Source organism: Callorhinus ursinus, unplaced genomic scaffold (genome assembly GCF_003265705.2).
Source record: "Callorhinus ursinus isolate GAN/ISIS: 27379988/994484 unplaced genomic scaffold, GSC_fseal_2.0 scaffold1, whole genome shotgun sequence".
In the NCBI taxonomy this organism is placed as follows: domain Eukaryota; kingdom Metazoa; phylum Chordata; class Mammalia; order Carnivora; family Otariidae; genus Callorhinus; species Callorhinus ursinus.
The window spans coordinates 58,061,864-58,083,250 of record NW_027397063.1 but is presented as its reverse complement, the minus strand read 5'-3'; the positions used below and the strand labels follow the sequence as shown (position 1 = coordinate 58,083,250).

The 21,387-nt window shown below is 40.8% G+C and overlaps 1 protein-coding gene across 3 annotated transcripts in view; it reads right to left on the bottom strand.

Annotated features, from left to right (window-relative positions):
* Positions 1-523: 523 nt before the first annotated feature.
* CASR (calcium sensing receptor) overlaps positions 524-21,387 on the bottom strand; it is a 79,670-nt gene continuing 58,806 nt past the window's right edge. For all 3 annotated transcript variants that reach the window (XM_025868924.2, XM_073894279.1, XM_073894275.1), the window contains 3 exons: positions 7,993-8,223; positions 4,732-4,855; positions 524-3,412 (listed from right to left, as the gene is read on the bottom strand). In XM_025868924.2, the coding sequence (XP_025724709.1) occupies positions 1,920-3,412; positions 4,732-4,855; positions 7,993-8,223 (1,848 nt within the window). In that variant the 3' untranslated portion in view covers positions 524-1,919. The remainder of the gene's footprint in view (positions 3,413-4,731; positions 4,856-7,992; positions 8,224-21,387) is intronic.

Sequence of the window (21,387 nt, the reverse complement as noted above, 5' to 3'; positions counted from 1 at the left end):
TGTGTCTTACGGTCACGCACCCACATGGTGCCCTTGAATGCCTTTTCAGCCAAATGAACAACCCTCACATCAACAAGTTACTTTAAAAGTCATGGAAGGGCAGCCCTTTGGAAGAAAGTGGTCAGAGGAAGAAGTCAGCAAGAACTGTGAAGCTGAGGCCTCACACAGACTTAATTGCTATATTTTGGCTTTGCTTAAGAGCAGCATTTAGAGTGATCTGAGAAACTACTGCCAAACTTTTGATGGTCTTCCCTTGGTGCTGGAACCAGAGAAGCAGAGCATGGGGACCTCTGGGGGTCTGATTGACTTTTTGGCTTTGTCACCAGGAGCTAGTGTTGCTGGGACTGACCCCTTGAACTGGGTCCCAGAGTTCTTGGGGTTATTATGAAGAAAGTTTTTGTCATCAGTGGGCTTGTCATTAAAATCTGGGTAAACAAATAAGGTTTGTTTTATATTCTAAGCAAGTGAAAAAAATAATTGCAATGTCAGTAATAATATTAACTAATATTTATTGAGTGTTAACTATGTGCTAGGCACCATGCTAAAGTACTTTTACATACATTATCTCATTTAATTCACATAAGCGCTCTGAGGGAAAAGAATGATTATTACCTCTGTGCTAGAGACAAAGAAACTGGGGCTTAGCGAAGTTAAGGTTCCCTGCCTATGGTCACCCAACTTGTAAGTGACTGGCTTGAACTCAGGTCTCTCTGGCCTCACAGCCTGAACTCTCAGAAGTATGCCATTCAACCACTTTAACCACCCATGGGCAGATTCCCACTGCCGGAGGGAATACATGTCTGGCATTTGGTGTGTGTGTGGTCGGGGGCGGGGAGGTCCTGTGAGAGCTCTCTCGGAATCACATTTTCTTACCCCAGCAACTGGTAGAGGCTAATGATTGGAAGCTTATTCTCCACAGGGTCAGGTGTGGATCTGGCTTCAGAAAGCCTTGGGGGCAGGATGCGGGGAACTTCTGGATTCCTGGAACTCACTCGGGCTTAGCTCATGGAGGTGGGGGTGGTGGGGTGGGCAAAGCTGGGTAAGGCGCTAGATAATACTGCCTTATATTAATCAGACTGTGACTTTTTTTTCAGTTTATATTGTCCATGAACTATTATAACAGAAGCATTTTCTTAAAGATAAAACTACATATTAGCAATATGAATTACAGATACAGCTCATTGGATTCATGCAGTCCCTTCCCAACAATTTGAGGTGATTCTTGTGATCCTGGAATCTAAACATGGCATCATTATCACATTCTTGACCACATGCAGTTGGTACAGGAGGGATGCTAACCTTCTAGATGTCACATGATAGCAGCAAGTAGGAGACCAAATATCTTACGGTTTTCATAAATAGGAGGAGACATGTTCACCTTATGGTTTTGAACATTTGAAGTTCTTCCCATTGTCAAGGTGCTGGACAGCACTGGTGACATTCTGTCTTTCAGACTCTTAAATCTGGTGGTGGCCAGTCCGATGTTTTGTCACTCTGCACACTTCTGTCTCTGGGCCAGGGTGTCTGCAGTGTTCAGAGCAGGCATTTCAGTGCTAAGAAAGAAAGGAGGGAACAGGTTGCTTACAGGCTTGGTTTCATCTCTGGGCTGTTGGGTGCGATAGAACAGAGGAAGAGAACAGAGAAGAGACACGAATAGCAAATCTTATTATGGTGTTCTCAATACTGTGACATATCCAACCACAGAATCACGTGGCTCTTCTTTTTTTTTTTTAATTTTAAAGGAAACATTAGTCAATTCACTGTTATTTCCAACAGTGCAACTGAGTTTGAGGTGTTTGGTGTGTCTTATGCCTCCTTCCACAGACGAAAGGAGTCGGGGGCGATTCCTCATCCCTGTCAGAGGACACGTTCCCAGGAAACCTGTGTGGATCCTCCCTGACTGGCCACCTTCTTCCATTTTACGAACGCAGTATGTTTTCTGTGACAGTGCTGCCTGCACTGCTGATGACAAAGCTTTGGGAACTGGACACGACGAGTGCCGGGGCCATGTCTTCAGGGTCTTCCGTCTCGGGTCGGCGGTCCCCCCCCACAGGCCCTTGTAGGCCTGTGTCCTGCACAGTCAGTTCTGAGTCTGTCTCCCCGCACTGCAGCGGGAGTAGTGCCTGGTGTCTGGTTAGGGTCTCGTTGCTTTTCTGGGCCTCCAGGGAGTGCTGGTGTGTGGAATTCCTGGGAGCCATGGCACTCTTCCGAGGCTCATCAAAGCTCAGTGAGAAGGTGACGGTGCCACTGCCGAAGATGACCTTCTGCTTGCATCTGGGCTGTGGCCGTAGGGTCAGGGGTTGCCGTGGCGGTGGCTCTTGCTGGGGCAGGGCCAGTGGCGGCTGCTGCAGCTTCTGCCTCTCAGGCTGTGGGAAGGGGTCTTCACTGTTGCTCTTGCTGCTGATGGAGGAGGAGGGCGTGGAGCCCGTGGAGCCCCCGAGGCTGCTGGACCGCTTGCGGGAGACGTTGCTGCGGCGCAGCGTGGCCCGGGCTGCCACCTTGAAAGCATGAGCAGCAGTGCTGCAGCGCACCTCCTCGATGGTGTTACGGGATGGCTTGACGAGGATGATGTAGACCTTGTTGAAGAAGATGCAGGCCAGCAAGCCAAAGCTGGCTGCCAGGATGGCGATCACTTCCACAGCAGAGACAAACTTGCCGTAGGTGCTGGCGTAGGCTGGAATGAAGGAGATCCAGACAATGAAGAAGATGAGCATGCTGAAGGTGATGAACTTGGCTTCATTGAAGTTCTCTGGCAGCTTCCGGGACTTGAAGGCAAAGAAGAAGCAGATGGCAGCCAGCAGGCAGGTGTAGCCAATCAAGAAGCCCAGTGCCATAAGGGAGCCCTCATGGCATGTGATAAAGATGATCTCATCCTCCAGCTCATGGTTGCGGTAGCTTGAGGGTGGGGCGGTGTAGAGCCAGATCACGCAGATGACAATCTGCATGAAGGTGCAGAGGAAGACCAGCAGGAACTGCAGGTTGAGCCCCCACCACTTGCGGTGGAAGCTCGTGGGGATCTTGGCCTCAAACACCAGGAGGACACGATTGGTTTTCACCAGGATGCATGATATGCAGAGCACGAAGCTGATACCAAAGGCTGGCTGGCGCAGGCGGCATGTCCAGTCCTGGGGCTCACCAATGAAGAACAGGGAGCTGGAGAAGCAGCAGAGCAAGGAGAAGAGGAGAAGGTAGGAGAGCTCTCGGTTGGTGGCCTTGACGATGGGTGTGTTACGGAACTTGATGAAGACACCCAGCACGAAGGCTGTCAAGAAAATGCCCAGCACGGCAAAGAGGGTGAGTGCAATCCCAAAGGGCTCTGTCCAGGACAGAAACTCAATCTCTTTGGCAATGCAGGAAGTGTGGTTTTCATTGGACCAGAAGTCATCGGGGCACTTGTCACAGGCACTTGCATCTGTAAATTATTCCAGGGAAGAGTGTTACTGTGTGGCACAGACTATAATTTGTGAGTGTGAATGTGGTGGTAAGGGTATACAGGTTATTGGATGTGGTCAATGTAAATTTTCTTTGTTGATGAAATGATTGGGATTTTTACATTACAAACATATTGAACTTTGACTTATGTTTTATAGTATACTTATTTAATTTTACATAATTATAATAGTTCTGTTATTTCTTTCCTTTGTACATGGTGGGGGGTGGTGCTACATGTTTCTTTTAGCACTACTTGCTGATGGCTTACAGCAGAGAATGATCAATCTTGCTCTACAGGTGGCTACCTACATACTAGGGGTCTAGCATCGTTCATCACCTTTCCATAGTGATTCGCACTCAGCCTGACCCATTTTGGATGTATGGATGGGCTTTGTGGACATGCCAGAGCAGACTTCCTCTTAGATCAAGGCAGAGTATCCTGCACAAATGACCTGTGCCTTCCTTACTCCACATCCGTGCCTTTCCAGTGAGGGAGGCTGCAGACTCATTCAGTCAATAGATATTTATTAAGTCTCTGCTATGTCCCAAACAGCATGCAGTTTTGGGGAGTGAAAGGAGCATGGGCTTTCAGTCAGAGATTTGAATGGGAATCCTGGCTCTGCCATTTACTAGCTATGTGACTTTGGTCAGGCTTCTTAACCTCTCTGAGCCTCAGTTTCAATCATCTCTGTAATGGAAGCAATAATCGCATTATTGTGGTGAGGATGAAATGAGAGAATAACAATAATAACAATTATAGTTAATATTTATAGAGTGCTTCCAATATGTCAAGTAAGGTTTTTATTTAACATTTATCTAGAACTTACCATATGCTATACCAATATTAACTCTTTTAATTCCCCAAACTCTATAAAATAGGTTTTTTATTCCCATGTTATAGTTGAAGAAACTGAGGCACAGGAAAAGCATAAGTAAGACAGCAAATACAATGCCAGGCACCCAGCAGGCAATATATCACGGCCTATTAACTCTGTAGTCTGGAACAGACAGAACTTTGTCTATTCAGCATTACTGAGCTGTAAGAAAAGGATTACAATATTGGAGAGTGGTGTCAGAGTAAAAGAAAGATGTCTAAGCTTTTATAGTATTACAAGACATCTAATATTTCTTTTCTGTCCCCCTCAGTGCCTGGCCCAGTGTGACCCTCAGACATACCTTGTTAAATGAGAAACTGTGCTAAGTACCTTCTCAGCCTAGCCCTTTCAGGGACTTCACTGACCCCAGGGCCCCCAAGTGGACCGAGCCTTGCATTGTGTCCATGAGGGCATGTTCCTTTACCTGTTTCATCACTGTACTCCCCATCAGGACACTCCACACACTCAAAGCAGCAGGTTGGCTCCCCCTCAATGATTCCTTTCCTGGTCCCTGCCAGGCAGTCTCGGCTGCAGTTGGAAAATGGCACCTGAAGAACCGAGAGCACAAAAGTGAAGGGCTGCAGCTGTGGGATCAGTTTCACAGCTCCTTTGACGTAAGTACTGGGGAGGAGTTTGTACACAAGGACCAGTACAACAGACTTCAGGCCCATTCCAGACAGGGGAAGCTCCAGAGATCCTTGTTCCTGTTATCTACGAAAGGGAGAGATGTCCATGGGCAAGAGGCTGCGCATGCACGCGCGCACACACGCGCGCACACACACACACACACACACACACACACACATTCATGGGATTCTGGGAGGATTAGTTGTTGTGACTTTGCACAGTGACCAAAATCCACCTTAAATAATCCCCCGTTCCATTCCCTCCAAGTCCCAGAATGGCACACCTGTTTACTTTCCATGGAAACAGAAGTTTAAGACAAACTAAAAGATATAGGGACATGGACCTACACACAGGACATTACAAGGGGGAGATGCTGAGATGAGGAGAAGTTTGTTTGAAATAAGACTTTGAACTTTGCAGTGAATTGCAATTCCTGCAATTTTATTTTAGGCTTTATAGGGAGACTTCTGAGATACTTGCCATCATTCAGCAAGGCAGGCAGGACAGGCATAGAGGGGTCAAAAGTAAATGAATCAGAAAGATATGTCAGGCAATTACTATCCAAAAGAAATCTGCAATAGCTACATTAATTTCAGATAACAGAGATTTTATTTGTTTGTTTGTTTGTTTATTTATTTCCTTCCCTAGTGGACTTCAGGTGCATGGAATTTGATCATAATCCTTGTTTTTTTCCCCATCATTATTTATTCATGTTTCAATCACTTTTATTCAGTCATTTTTAATGATTACCGCCCAAAACAAAAGCTAGGACCAGAATAACCTACATGTAACTGTATGCTTTCCTCCACCCCTTGCTCCCCACCCCCCCACCACATAGTCATACCCGAGATGACCACTATTCTGTGTTTACCACAGGAAAATAACACTAAACTTTCAAGGAACAGATGAGTTTAATCTTATGTGACTTCTGTCAAAGGTTTAAAAAAAAAAGAAGGAACACCCTCTAACTCATAAGGCCAGTGTAACCCTGATTCCAAAACCAGGCAAGAGCAGTTTGAAAAAGAAAAAAAAAATTACAGGCTTATCTCACTACTTTGTCTTCAGAGGCATACCTGAGTTGAGGATCTGTGTACAAGTAGTTTATAAAGAAAGTTCTCTCAAGGGGACCAGGAAGAGAATGGAGCAAGTCAGACACAGAAGGGAACAAGACAGCAAGGGTGTGATCTTGAGCAAAGACCCTCAAGAGAGTAGCTTCTGCCTGATCCCACAGGAGAACTCTGGACTGTAAGTTGTTCCTCAGAGCTGTCCTGACCTGAGGAAAAGGGAGCCAGAGATTTCATACTTCCACACCACTCATTGTTAAGGGTCATCTTAAGGAAATGTAAATTCCTAGGCTCTTCTGCCTCTCTGAGCCTGTGGGCAAAGTGGGTTCCATTAGCCTGCTGGTAGTCTCCTGAAAAAGAGTGGTGAGTTTTGGTTATTGGAAGCAAAAATATATAGAAGTCCTGGAGGTATATATAACGTATAGGAATCTGAAAGGACCTGGAAAGAGTACAACTATTTTTTACCACTTGAAAAAAGATGAAAAATACTAAAACAATTAACAAACTCAAAGGACATAAGACACAATATATACCATGATCATGTTGGGTTTATGCCAGGAATGCAAACAAGTTCATCATTAGAAAATCTATAAATGTCATCCCTGCATTAATAAATTAATGCAGAAAAGCCATACGATCATCAGTAGATGAAGACAAAGCATTTGATGAAATTCAACACAAACTTATGATTAAAAACTGAACTGAAAAAGGAATTAGGAAGAAATATCTTTAACTTGCAAAGGGTAATATAAAAAATTCTTAAACATCATTCTATATGAGAAAATATAAAAGCATTTATTTTAAAACAAGAATGCCCACTATCACCACTATTATTAAACATTGAGTTCATAGCTAGTGGAATAAGACAAGAAAAGTAAGGGCATATATATTGGAACGAAGTCAATAAAACTATTATTATTTGCAGATGATATGATTGTCCACATAGAAAACTTGAAACAGCAACCAAATTATTAGAAATAATTGGGGAGCTGCCCCAAGCTAAAATGCCGCAGACTTTTCTTACCCAAATTTCATTAGTTTTTCTTAAAAAGACACTTCACCTTTTGTTTGCTTTTGGTTGATTGCCAGATCCTTAAATAGTTGTTTTTGACAGTTTTGTCCAGTTTATTGCTTCACCATTTCAGAAGCTCTACTTCTGTCTCATTCCATATGATCATGTCAGATAACATGGAAGGACTCATCCTATTTCCAAAATGTCTCTTTAATAAGACTCTTCCCTTCTCTTCCCATCTACCTGCTTGGTTTGGAGACATCTTACAGAGTTAAATGCATGGAAAACAATGAAACTTCTTTGCTCTAACAGAAAAGAAATAACTGGTGTGACAAGAAGTTTTTTAAAAAACTTGAATAGAAGATGATTGGCATTATCTTCTAATGAAAGAGGGATAGAAAGGGCAGTATTGGACGTGATCTCTAAGTTTCTTGGGACCCTGGAGTCCAGGGAAAGGAAGGAAAAGAAATAATGAAGGACAGTACACATTAGCACTCTGAACCATAGTAACACAGTACTCTCAGAGATTTTATCTTTCCCAGGTTATCAACCCATTTAATCTAAGAAATTGTCCTTTTGATTTATAAGTCAGCCTTGAGTTATTTGGATGACAGGGAACTAACTCTGTGTGAATTGTCTGGGCCCTGCCTTAAATGATGTTTATGTTTGCTTAAATATTTTGCTCTAGTTGGGGAAGTTTTAAGTGAGGAAATTGTTAGTCATTTAGTCAAGGAGTCAGACTTACAAAGAATAACAAATTTTCCAATATAGTAAGTATGGGACTCAGGTTCTGAGGATTCTCCTCCGTACACTAAACACTGATGGATTTCACAGGGAACCTCGGCAGTGCAGAGTTAGTAAGTTGAGGGAAGTGGAGTTATCATTTTTCAAGTCCAGTGGTGAAGCCCAAGGCCCTCCCAAAGCCCAGCACAATTTCCTCCCCATGGTGGAGGCATCTGTTGTTCTGATGGACAGCACATACCTCCCTGGAGAACCCACTCCACAGGATTTTCTCCTCATTGATGAAGAGCCTTTCTCCTTTCTTGGCATAGACGTTGTAATATCCGACTTCCTTAAACACTATGGAGCCATCCTCTGGGGAGAGGTGCCAGTTGATGATGGAGTAGTTCCCCATCAGGTCACCACATTCATCGAAAGTCACCTGCTCCCCCATATTGTTGGTAAAGTTTAGGTGCCGTAGGTGCTTCAGGACCTAAAGAGGAACAGAGATTCTGAGAACAAGCCACAGGGCTTCCATGTATGGTTGAATATGTTGGGTACTGCACAAGGGACAGTAAACTATCTTGTTCTAACAAAGTGGAAGGAACATAACTTTTAGGAAGAGGCACCTTTTTCTAATTTACACTAAGGTACTTGCATGTGTTAGCGGCAGCCCTGGTAAGCCTTGGGCTTTACTTGGTATTCAGATGGTAACTGGGGTAAGAAACACTTTCTTGAAGTCAGGAAAGTAAAATGGGTACATCTCACTATGGCCCCTGGCCAAATCAAATCTTCTGCAGGAACATCATCAACTGGTGGTGCCCCAGGAGGGGCAGGGTTTGTAAGCCAGAGCCATTTGTGGTGTATTCTAAGATGGGTTTTGGGGAAGGAGTGGAGGCATGAAGTACTCTTATGATTTGCACCATCTTTATTCTACTGCCTCTGTGGAAGTGTCTTGCTGCCAAAGATCACAGAGGTGGTGGGTGGAAGGAAGAAATGAGGCTGTGGGTGGAGCTCTTGCTATATATGTCACATAGCTCTTGTACAAAAAAATAGTGATAATTATTATATCTTAGTAGTCATTTTACTACATTTTAGGCACAAATGCTAAATACTTTATATTCATTATCTAATCTTTACAACAAATAGTACTATCACCCCCATTTTATTGATGGGGAAAGTGAGGCATAGAAATGGAAGTATCTTGTTTAGGGTCACACAGTTAGCAAGTGGTGCAAAGCCTGCGCTCTTAATGGCTGTGCTTTGTTGTAGCATCATTAGGCTCCTGGCTTTGCTTCCTGTGTGCCCCTGACATGGATCAGGAGGAGGCAGGGGACACTCAGCTCCTTTCATGTGGGACGTGCCAGGGGTCACTGAGCCACCAAGAGAGATTAAGATACGGCCTAGCCTGTGAATGTAGAGATGCTTGCTTCTGCTGCACCTCATAAGTCACTGGGCTTTATCACTTTCCAGCTCTGAGCATGTTTCCTCACTTTTGTAAGGAGAGTGCCGGGGGGCACCTGGGTGGCTCAGTTGGTTAAGCGACTGCCTTCGGTTCAGGTCATGATCCTGGAGTCCTAGGATCGAGTCCCACATCAGGCTCCCTGCTCAGCGGGGAGTCTGCTTCTCCCTCTGACCCTCCCCCCTCTCGTGCTCTCCCTCTCTCTCATTCTCTCTCGAATAAATAAATAAAATTAAAAAAAAAAAAAAAAGGAGAGTGCTGGGCCAGAGAGGCAGCAGGGTCTCTGCAAACACTAGCATGGACTTCTCTTCTGTGGTTTGGTGGTCCCGGGAGTACATCTAGAGGCACCTCTCCCTTTTATCATTATTTTTAAGGTACCTAAAAAATCAATATCCAATCTGACACTGGGAACAAGTTTGGGTTGAGTCTGTCTAATGGATGGCCTTACTGAGGCCTAGCACTCATTATCCATATTAATATGCATGACAAACTGAGCTGACTGAGCTAGACCTTTAATGCTCCACTCCTTGAGGGCACCTTTAATGTTCCACTCCATTCCAGAACTGACACTGCTTTTTAACAGTATCTATCAGTCTTGAGTTTATTTTCAAATAAACATTTATTATAAGGAAAATTAAATGGGGAAAAGGAGTTACCTGAATTTGCTCATAAACAACTCTGGGACAAGTCAAGGGACAGAGTCTATGGGAGACCACATATGCACACAAACACACCACCCTGGGTACCTCATCTAACCTTCTGTGTGTGATTTACTCCCTTAGTGTCCTCTTTGCTACCCTGGTAGACTCTGGCTGCCCTGACTTTTGCCCAGACCTACGGTGGAGGAGGGAGTGCCTCACTCCTTGCTATCTGTTCTTCTGTTCTGCAACCAGAACTGCCTAGCTATCCTGAAAAAAGATTGAGAATGAATCCTACTAAGGATTCGTGCCACCTGTGTTCTCCAGAGCCTTCCTCAGTGGTCATCAATGTTCTATTTTTTCCTTCATTTTTACTGAGCTCTTAAACCTGTCTGCAGAAAGGTGCCCCAGATATGCTCCTTCTTTATACCTCTAGCTCTCCTTCCTTTTCCTCCTTGCTTTTGGAATGATCTGGCCTCTTCCTATACAGAGTGATGTCTGTGGTGTCACTTTTGCCTCTACCCCAATGCATCCCTGTCCTGACACAGCCTTCTTTCCCTGAGAGGAACATACAGTCCTTCTACTCTGTAAGGCTGACCCTCTCTTGCAGCACTTAGAGCCTCATTCCTCGCACCCACTCTGGAACCTTTCTGACATGGTCAATCTACCCTTCTCCATTCCATAATCATACTCTTCCCACATCCTGCTGGGGACCTGTCATGGCTCAGATGAAATATGCTTCAAACTTCTCTAGGTAGCTTCCAAAACCTTCCATACTTTGGTCCCACATACCCACCATTACTTTTCAGTGCAAGGGTTTTATCCTAATCGTACAGTTTCCATGGTCCTTTCCACAATTGTGCTAACTCTGTCTTTCCTCTGATGTGTGTAAAAGGAGATGAAAAGAGTGGAGAGGCAGGGAGCTACCTCTTAGTTATACGTCTATGTGACAGGCATTGTACTAATGCTTTACACAATATCTCATTTAATCCTCACAACAACTCTATTATTATCTTTATTTTATAGATGAGGAAATGGAGGAATAGAGAGGTCAAGAAACTTGCCAGTCATAAGCTAGGAAGTTCTTGAGCTTTGATTGAAACATGAGCTTTTCCTACTGCACCATCCTGCATCCAATATAAATTGTTTAGAGTGTCCATGGCAAGTATTTGTCAGTAATATTTCCTCATTAAATATATTTTTAAAAAGCATCACTCTTACTTGAAGAACAATTTTAAAAGCACATAAAGCAGTAAAACTAGAGTATCTAGTGTAAATTTACTTTTTATTCAGCTTTGATTCCTTGGTTCTCAATATGCCAGGCATCAAACTTCCTCTCTCCTTTTTTCTGTCTATAGGTTCTCTGCAGTGAAACTCTTTAGGCATCAGTGGGTGGATAGAGAAGGGAACAGGGACAATCATTTTATAATTAAATGGTTTTCTTCTACATTGATCAGATTGGACAGAAAAGTGACTCAAAGATCACCACTGGCTATAATCCTTTTGCATCCCATTGCTATTGGCATGGGAATGGAGATTTCTACCATAATCTTAATTTGAATGAAGAAGGAGCTAATCAAAAACCATTTTCTTAAAGTTTCCATTAAAAAACTCATTGTAAATACAAGGTGAGATTTGTATGCTCTTAGAATCAATCAACAAGTAAATATAGACTATCCACTATGTTCTGAACTAGGCTGCAGTAGTATAAGGCATAGTAATATAGTCCTCATGGAGTTTACAAATGGGTTAGGGAGATAAGGAATAAGACAAAAATATTGGATGAAGTAACAAACCATGTGAGATAAAATATAGTTAAGTGCTAACTTATGGGGTATCAGCTGTAAATACAGCTAACGTTAGGAGAGTTGGAAATTAAAAAGGACTGAAAAGGTCAATACAGGCTTGAGGCATGGTAGAAATTTGGATTGGCAAAGGACAGAAGGAAGGATGGTGTTAACAGTGAGAATAGTATGGACAAAGATCAAGTTAGGAATAAACATGAAGTGTTATGGGGGCAGTAAAGAAACCAGCTTCTTAAAATTCGTGTATGTGCTAGAGAACAAGGGGAAATAAAGTAGATAGGTAAAGAGGAGCAAAGGCAAAGAGGCTAGATTTCATTTAAAAAAAGGCACAGGACTAGATAATAATGGATTGATGAGAATGTAGAGAAATCAGAATCTTTCATACACTGCTGGTGGGGATGTATAATGGTGCAGACACCTTGGAAAACATTCAGACACTTCTTCAAAAAGTTAAAAATAGAGTTACCACTCAACCCAGCAATTCTACTCTTATGTGTCATCCCAAGAAAAATGAAAACATATATCCACACAAAAACTTGAACTCGGCTGCAACAACTTCTTGCAAGACACGTCTCTAAAGGCAAGGGAAACAAAAGCAAAAATGAACTAGTGGGACTTCATCAAGATAAAAAGCTTCTGCACAGCAAGAGAGATAGTCAACAAAACTAAAAGGCAACTTATGAAATATGAGAAGATATTTGCAAATGACATATCAGATAAAGGGCTGGTATCCAGGATCTATAAAGAACTTACCAAACTCAACACTCAAAAGCAAAAAATCCAGTCAAGAAATGGGCAGAAGAGATGGACAGACATTTTTCCAAAGAAGACATACAAATGGCCAACAGACATATGAAAAAGTGCTCCACATCTCTTGTCATCAGGTAAATAGAAATTAAAACCACCATGAGTTACCACCTGACACCAATTAGAATGGCTAAAATTAACAAGGCAGGAAACAACAAGTATTGGCAAGGATGTGGAGAAAGGGGAACCCTCTTACACTGTTGGTGGGAATGCAAACTGGTACAGCCACTCTGGAAAACAGTATGGACGTTCCTCAAGAAGTTAAAAATATTGGGGCACCTGGGTGGCTCAGTCGTTAAGCGTCTGCCTTCAGCTCTGGTCATGATCCCAGGATCCTGGGATCGAGCCCCGCATTGAGCTCCCTGCTCATCAGGAAGTCTGCTTCTCCTCTCCCACTCCCCTTGCTTGTGTTCCCTCTCTTGCTGTCTCTCTCTCTGTCAAATAAATAAATAAAATCTTTTAAAAAAAAAAAGAAGTTAAAAATAGAGCTACCCTATGACCCAGCAATTGAGCTACTGGGTATTTACCACAAAGATACAGACATAGTGATCTGAAGGGGCACTTGCACCCCAATGTTCATAGCAGCAATGTCCACAATAGCCAAACTGTGGCAAGAGCCAAGATGTCCTTCAACAGATGAACAGATGTGGTTTGTATATACAATGGAATATTACTCAGCCATCAGAAAGGATGAATACCTACCATTTACATTGACCTGGGTGGAACTGGAGGGTATTACGCTAAGTGAAATAAGTCAAGCAGAGAAAGACAATTATAATACGGTTTCACTCATATGTGGAATATAAGAAATAGCATAGAGGATCATAGGGGAAGGGAGGAAAAACCGGGAAGAAATCAGAGAGAGAGAGACAAACCATGAAAGACTCTTGACTCTGAGAAACAAACTATTGGTTGCAGAAGGGGAGGTGGGTGGGAGATGGGGTAACTGGGTGATGGGCATTAAGGAGGGCACGTGATGTGATGAGCACTGGGTGTTGTATGCAACTGATGAATCATTTAACACTACATCTGAAACTAATGATGTACCATATGTTGGATAATTGAATTAAAAAAACTTGAATACAAATGTTTATAGTAGCATTATTCATAATAATCAAGAAGTTGGAACAAGCTAAATGTCCATCAGTTGGATTAATGGATAAACAAAGTGTTATATCCATATAATGGTATACTATTCAGCCATAAAAAGGAATGAAGTACTGATACATGCTCAACATGGATGAACCTTGAAAACACGCTAAGTGGAAGAAGTCAGTCACACAGAAATATTTATATTTATAAATTTATATAAATTTGACATATTTATATGAAATGTCCAGAAATATCCAAATATATAAGACAGAAAGTAGGTTTGTTGTTATTTAGTAATGGGGGGAGGTGAGGGGAGAAGGAGTGATACCTAAAGGGTATGAAGTTTCTTTTTGGTGTGGTAAAAATATTCTAAATTGATTGTGGGTATGGTTGCACAGCTCTGCAAATGATATCAAAAACCACTTTAATAGGTGAACTGTATGGTATGTGAATTAAATCTCAATAAAGCTGTTTTAAAAAGGAGGTATGGAAAGGGATTTCAAATATCCAAATATGACTTCATTGGTGGAGCTGATATTTAGCAGCTGGAGAGACCTTGACAACAAGGTAACCATGAGCATACTTGGTGTTGAGAATTTACTAATGAGACATAGCAATTCTAGCCTCAAATGAGACAGGGAGATAAGGATAGGCAGAAAGTGAGAGAAGTACAAACATCTTACCCAGAAGAGGAAGCACCCAGAATCTTTGTGGCTAGAAATTTTATACCCAAGATTAGACAAATTTCCTCTAAAGAAGATTTATTCCTTTCTGTATCCCCAGTGATTTGTAGAGGGCCTGAATTTTAATGGATACTCAACCTATGTCTGTTGAATGTTTGGTCAATAGTGTGGGCATTAAACTAATACTGTTGCATTTGTGAGGTAATGTCAAACCATGATGAGGTTTTCACCAGTCTGAGGATAAATAAGAAAAATAAGGTCAACATGGTTTCTGTATTAGTTAAAAGAGCAAGTAGGTAGAAAATCAATAAAGATATAAAAGACTTGAACGATACTTGATCAACAGACTTGACTTAATTGATATTTATAGAACACTCAATAGAATACACATTCTGTTCAAGGGCACATAGAATATTTACCAAGATAAACCATATTCTGGATCATAAAACAAGTTTCCATAAATTTAAAAATACAAAGTATGTTTTTTGACTCCAGAGGATTTAAATTAGAAATGAGTAACAGAAAGATGTTTGGAAAATCTCCAGATACGTGGAAACCAGCAACACACTTCTAAATAACCTATAGGTTAAAGAAGGAATGAAAAGGAAAGTTAGAATGTATTTTGAATTAAGTGAAAATGAAAACATAGCATATAAAAATTTGGGGGATACAGCTAATGCAACATTTAGAGGGAAATTTGTAACACTAAAATTACTAAAGTTCTCAAATCAATGACTCACTTTCTAAGTTAAGAAACTAGAAAAAGAAGAGCAAAGTAAATTCAAATAAAGCAGGAGAAAGGAAATAATAAAGATCAGAGCAAAAATCAGTGAAATAGAAAACAGAAAAATAGAAAGTCACTAAAACAAAGGCTGGTTCTTTGGGAAGATCAATAAAATCAGTGGATCTCTACCCAGATTGATCAGAAAAAAAGGAAAAGATGCATAATTCCAAAAAAGGAATGAGAAGTGACATCACTAAAGATCTTTCAGACATTATAAGGATAGTCTGAGAATGTTATAAACAATTTAATAAACAATATTCTAAACAATTTTATGCCAATAAAGTTGACAACTTAGACACAGTCTTTGAAAGACACAAACTATCAAAGCTGTCTTCAAAGGTAACTAGAATAGCCCTGTATTTTTTTTTTTTAAGAGAGAGAGCAAGTGTGTGTGTGCATGTGGAGAGCTGTGGGGGAGGGACAGAGAGAGAGGGAGAGGAAGAGAACTTAAGCAGGCTCCACACCCAGTGGGAGCCTGACACAGGGCTTAATCTCATGACCCGGAGATCATGACCTGAGCCAAAAGCAAGAGTCAGATACTTAACTGACTGAACCACCCAGGTGCCCCAGCCCTGTAAGTATTAAAGAAATAATTTGCAGCTCAGAATTTTCCCACAAAGGAAACTGGGCCAAGCTGGCTTCACTGACAAATTCTGCCACCTATCTAAGGATGAAGTAATACCAATTCCACACAAACTCTTTCAGAACATTGAAAAGGAGGCAGTACTTGCTAACTCATTCTTTGAAGCCAGTATTAATCAGATACCAAAACCAGAACATAGAAGCAAAATTTCCTAAATGAATGTTAACTATCTACAAAAAGGAAAATACACTGTGACCAAGTAGAGTTTATCATAGGAATTCAAGGTTGGTTTATTTTTTAAAATTTTTTTATTTTTTAAAGATTTTATTTATTTATTTATTTGAGAGAGAGAGAGAGAGAGAGAGAGAGAGAGAGAAACAGCATGAGAAGGGAGAGGGTCAGAGGGAGAAGGAGGCTCCCCGCTGAGCCGGGAGCCCGATGCGGGACTTGATCCGAGGACTCCAGGATCATGACCTGAGCCGAAGGCAGTCGCTCAACCAACTGAGCCACCCAGGTGCCCTGCAACATTGGTTTAACATTCAACTACATTAACATACTACAAAAGGGAAACCATATGATCATCTCAATAAATACAGAAAAAGTAGTTGATAGCATTCAATCTCCATTCCTGATAAAAACTCCATAATCTAGGAGTAAAAAGGAACTTTCTGAATCCTATAAAGGACATCTATGAAAACCCTACAGTTAACATTATGCTTAGTGGTGAGAGACTGAATGTTTTTCTCCCAAGATCAGGATCAAGATAAGAATGTCCATTCTCACTGTGGCTATACACTGTTGCTACAGAATGGAGGTTCTAGCCAGTACAGTTGGGCTGAATTCAGCTGATTCAGACTGAAAAGATAAAGTTCTAAGTTCTATACACAAACAAAAACAAATAAACAAAAGAACTTTCAAATAAGGTGAAAAGACTTAAGATTCACTTTTTGAAAAACTTCATTGAAGACCATAAAAATTAAGGCTTTTATATAATCAGTTGTAACTTAAACCTGTTTTTAAAAGCAAAATACTTAAAATTATACTACAGGATAAAGGGCCAACATAATTTTTCCCTTTGAGATATAACTGTAACTTAAGTTCTTACATTTTGAATTAAAAAGAAAAACATTCCAGATTTAAAGAAGCAAACAAAAAATTGCACACAAGTGAATAGGGAAATACTAGAATTTGTTTTAAAATGTGCTAGAAGATTTTACTTAAGAGTGGTAGGGAAGTCATATTATAAGAATTATAGTTTTCAAAGAATAAAATGTCAACCTTGGGCACCTGGGTGGCTCAGCTGGTTGGGCGACTGCCTTCGGCTCAGGTCACAGTCCTGGAGTCCCAGGATCGAGTCCTACATCGGGCTCCCTGCTTGGCGGGGAGTCTTCTTCTCCCTCTGACCTGCCCCCCTCTCATGCTCTCTGTCTCATTCTCTCTCTCAAATAAATAAATAAAATCTTAAAAAAAAATAAAATGTCAACCTCTTCCTAGAGGGAAAAGATCCTTTTTCCCCCCGCTGTGGGGGAATATGTCTTTTGTGGTCTTTTTAGAAACCTGCAGCTAGATATTATATTTTGCATGTCATGTTTTTGATTACAGGCATATATTTAATTCTTAGTAAACATTCAAAACATGGGAAAATGGATTATAAAACTTCCACCACTTTCTTGAGGAAAAAGAAAGTTGGAATCACCATAATGTAGTAATGTTGGTGTAACAGCTGGCAGTGTCCTGAAGACAAGGGTCAGTCCCCCAAACAACTGTTCCATGTAAGACTGATGACAGAGTATGCTGGGAGGCGAAGGAAGCAGCCAACACCTGAATGTAGGGCTGACAGTCCCTTAATAGAGAGAGAACCAAAAATGCCAAAAGAGATTTTTTAAAAAAAGTTTCTTTTCTCCTTTTAGGAATATTCATTGGTACAAAGTAGGCTCAAAATTGTTTCTGATCAGATTCTTAGGAAGCCTGTGTCAATTAAAAATAATAAAATTTATGGTTTCCTTCATGTCTCAATAATCCTATTTATGCTCTTTTTTATACTCTTAAAATACTTATTGAAGTGGTATTTTCCCCATCATTTATCTCACTGTTTCAGCCCAAATTTATGAAGTCAGAATTTTTAAAAAAGATTTTATTATTTATCTGACAGAGAGAGAGAGAGAGCACAAGTAGGCAGAATGGTAGGCAGAGGGAGAGGGAGAAGCAGGCTCCCCACTGAGCAGAGAGCCCGATGTGGTGCTCAATCCCAGGACCTGGGATCATGACCTGAGCTGAAGGCAGATGCTTAACCAACTGAGGACCCCTGAAGTCAGAATTATTGTGGGTTTTTTTCACATGAGCGTTTTCTGCTGACATCTTTCAGAGCACTCACCTTCTCTTTTATCTGTGCCTATGTCTCTGTACTGTTTTGTTGTTACCCACTTAAACCCTGCCTTCTCTCAGTATTTATGATTGTCCCATTCTCTCTCTTTCTTTTTTCATTCAACAAGCATTTATTAAGCGCCTAATATGGGCCAAACAGGCACTTTTAGTGACAAGAGATACAATTATATTCAAGATGGACAGAGGGATGTTTGGTAGACTCTAATTTGGTCAGTTGTGTCCACTTTTACTGATTTGCACACTGTACTTTGTCTATGTGTCTATATATGAATCAATCAGTTTCAGGATGGTTGGTTCCCTCTGGTGATCACCCAGGTTGAAGGTAGGGACCACTGTCTTCACTGTGAAACCATTGGCTGACCCAGCAGCCGCTTAGGAGCTAGAAAGCATGTGCCCAGAGGGACAATTGGGTACATGGTTCTCTTAACAATAATCTTGGTGTTATCAGGGGAACAGACTGCCTGGGGCAGATGTGGGTTTTCATACTGGCTAGACATACGTGGGTTTTCATACTGGCTAGATATACGACTTTGGGCAAATCATTTTGGCTTCTTTGGGTCTTACTTTCCTCACCTACAAAAGAATAATACTCAAGACTAATATTTATTGAGCACTTATTATGTATAGACAGTATCCTAAGCACTTTATACATATTAACTAATGTCATCCTTATAATGAACTTATACATTTCATTATCTCCACTTTTCAGGTGAGGAAGGTGAGGCACAGGCTCATTAAGTGACTGCCCAAGGTCATACAGCTGTTAAGTAGCAATTGAGATTTAGATCTAGTTAGTTTGGCTCTAGGGTCCAAGCTGTCAACCATTACACTATATACTATCTACTCAGGTTTAGGAGTCAGACTAGATGTCTACCTATTACATTGTCTATTGCTAGTTACAACAGGTTAGTGTAAAATTTAGGTTGAGATGATGGGCTTATTTTTAAAATGGGATCATGGAGACATGGTATAATGCTTGTGGCAACACAAGAGGCCTTAATCGGAAAAGTGGTCCATACTGAACAACATCTGTCTCCATGCATGGCCTGAACTTTCGACTCCAGTGACTTTTCATTGTTTTATATTTTTAATCAACTATATTGAAGTATAGTTTACATAGGGTAAAATATGCCTATTTTAAGAGGATAGTTCTGAGTTTTGGAAAATATGCCTGTGTAACCACCACTAGTATCATCCCAAAAGGTTCCCAGATGTCCCTTCCAAGTTAGTCCCCACCCTGAGTTGGAGCCCTAGGCCACCGTGGATCTGTTTTCTTTCCACCATTAGACTAAGTGGATCTGTTTTCTTTCTATCATTAGAGAAAGGATATCATATAAGTGTAGTAATAAAAGAGTATGACTTTTTTTTTTTTTAAGTCTGGATTTTTTCGCTCAGCATGATGTTTTGGGGATTTACCTACATTGTTGTGTATTTGCCTTTGCATTTGACATTTTCTCCAAGGAACAGACCTTTTCCAAAAATCTTGTCTGTCCATCCTTCAAGGCCCATCTCAGATGATATCATTTGTTTTCATCCTTACTTCAAATCCCAACCTGCGTAGTATTGTACTGTTTCACCCTCACAGCAGGTATATAAATAAAATCATGAGTATTGAATTTTTCTAGTCAAAATTTGTACCTTGTCCATTAATAATCAATTATTTGTTTTCTAAGTCATATCTTTAAGTCATCTTTTTAGATATTTTTAATGTTTCTTTTGGCATGTTGACTTTCAAGTTTTGCCTTTGAACACTTAATTTTTCTACATTAATACCTTGCATAACAGGGAAGGTTGAGATGGAAACTGTTTCACCCTTAAAAGCAATGATAGGGAATCTTTAAATTGATAATCATTGACCCAGAAAAGAGCAACATACATTACAAAATAGCTGAAATATTTTCCCCAGAGAGAACACTCTTCTTCTGGAATTTTAAAAGAAGGCACTAATAGTTCCATTAAAAAAGAAAATATAAAATTTTCCTTGAAATTACAATCCAGTATAATATGCCTCTAAATTATCTTACTTGGGGAGAAATGTGAGAAAAATAAGAATAAATGAAGGGGAAGAGAAAGGAAAATGGCTAATGGAAAGACTTAAACATAGAAGATAATATACAGACAGAAACTAGCTCATGAAGAAAACTAAATACTGCGAAAGATGTAGTAAAAGAGGGACAGGTACTTACAACGTGCACACACTGAGATGGTCATATACTTTTATGTGGTACTATTTCCATCTTGTGGCCTTTTAGGGTATTTCCTCTAAAGGATTTTAAAGTCAAACCGTTGCTCATTATAAGCGTAAATGGGAACCACCTCTTGGCACATACTCTAATGTTTAATTGAAATAAACCAAAGATTAGAAGAGACTAGAAACCCCCTACTGTTGTCTAGGATTTCCAACTCTTACACATGGCATCATAGCACAGAGGGAAAATGGGATGGGATGTACAAAGCACCCCATCCACACAGGGGTGAATGAGGGATGGTTTACACAGATAAGGAGACTATTATTTCTTGCCCATTTCCTGTACTAAGAGTGTTGGGACAATCCAGGACCAATTTCCTTCTCTAACCTCAACCATATTTCTTTATCTACCCTCCATCTCTTCTGATTTTCACCCCAATTCACTCCCCTCTCCAAATCCCAATAGTACTCGCAATTCCTGGAAAGATCAATTCCATCTGACTTCTGTTATCACCATGGTTCTGTCATTATGCTTACCTATTTTTTGACTAGTGAGTGGTTGGTATAAGGTAGGGGAAAGTGGGAAGTATGCCTTATGTACAATCATCCTGAGAGAAGGAAGAAGGTGGTTCCACACTTCTTTACATGAAGTTCCATACAAATTTGATTGTTGGGCATGTGACACAGGCTTATATAATCAGAGTCTAGAGTACTTGGACCAGAGTGATTGATTCAAGGATGAGTTGTTGGGTTGAACACTTTCCTGCAAGGACTCTAGTTGTCAGGCCAAATCAACTAGATTTCGATTCTTTCTTTCATTTATTCTACACATACTCAGGTGTCAAGTGTTCTGGAATAGTGCTGAACAGCACAGTGGAGGAGTCAGAGTGAAGAGAGAGCTGAGGAGCAGTGAGAAGGACTTGGGTTCTTTGAGGAGGTCAGGAGGGAATTGCGTGTTGTGTGCTCATAAATTATTTGTTAATGATACTTTAAGGCATATGAATTGATGGACAAATTTTAGGGGGAGCAAAGGTCAACAAAAGAAAAAACTTGTGATTGACCTAATTTAACCAGAAGTTTAATTAATAAGAACCTATTTCAGTCAACTGAAGAGTTGTGGAAGCTTAAGTTGAGTGTGTAAGTGGCAAAAATGAGGACGAAAGAGTGGCCATAAAAAGTGTGTGTGGGAGTATGACTTGCAAAGACTTCTAGGAGAAAGTCAGTTTTGAG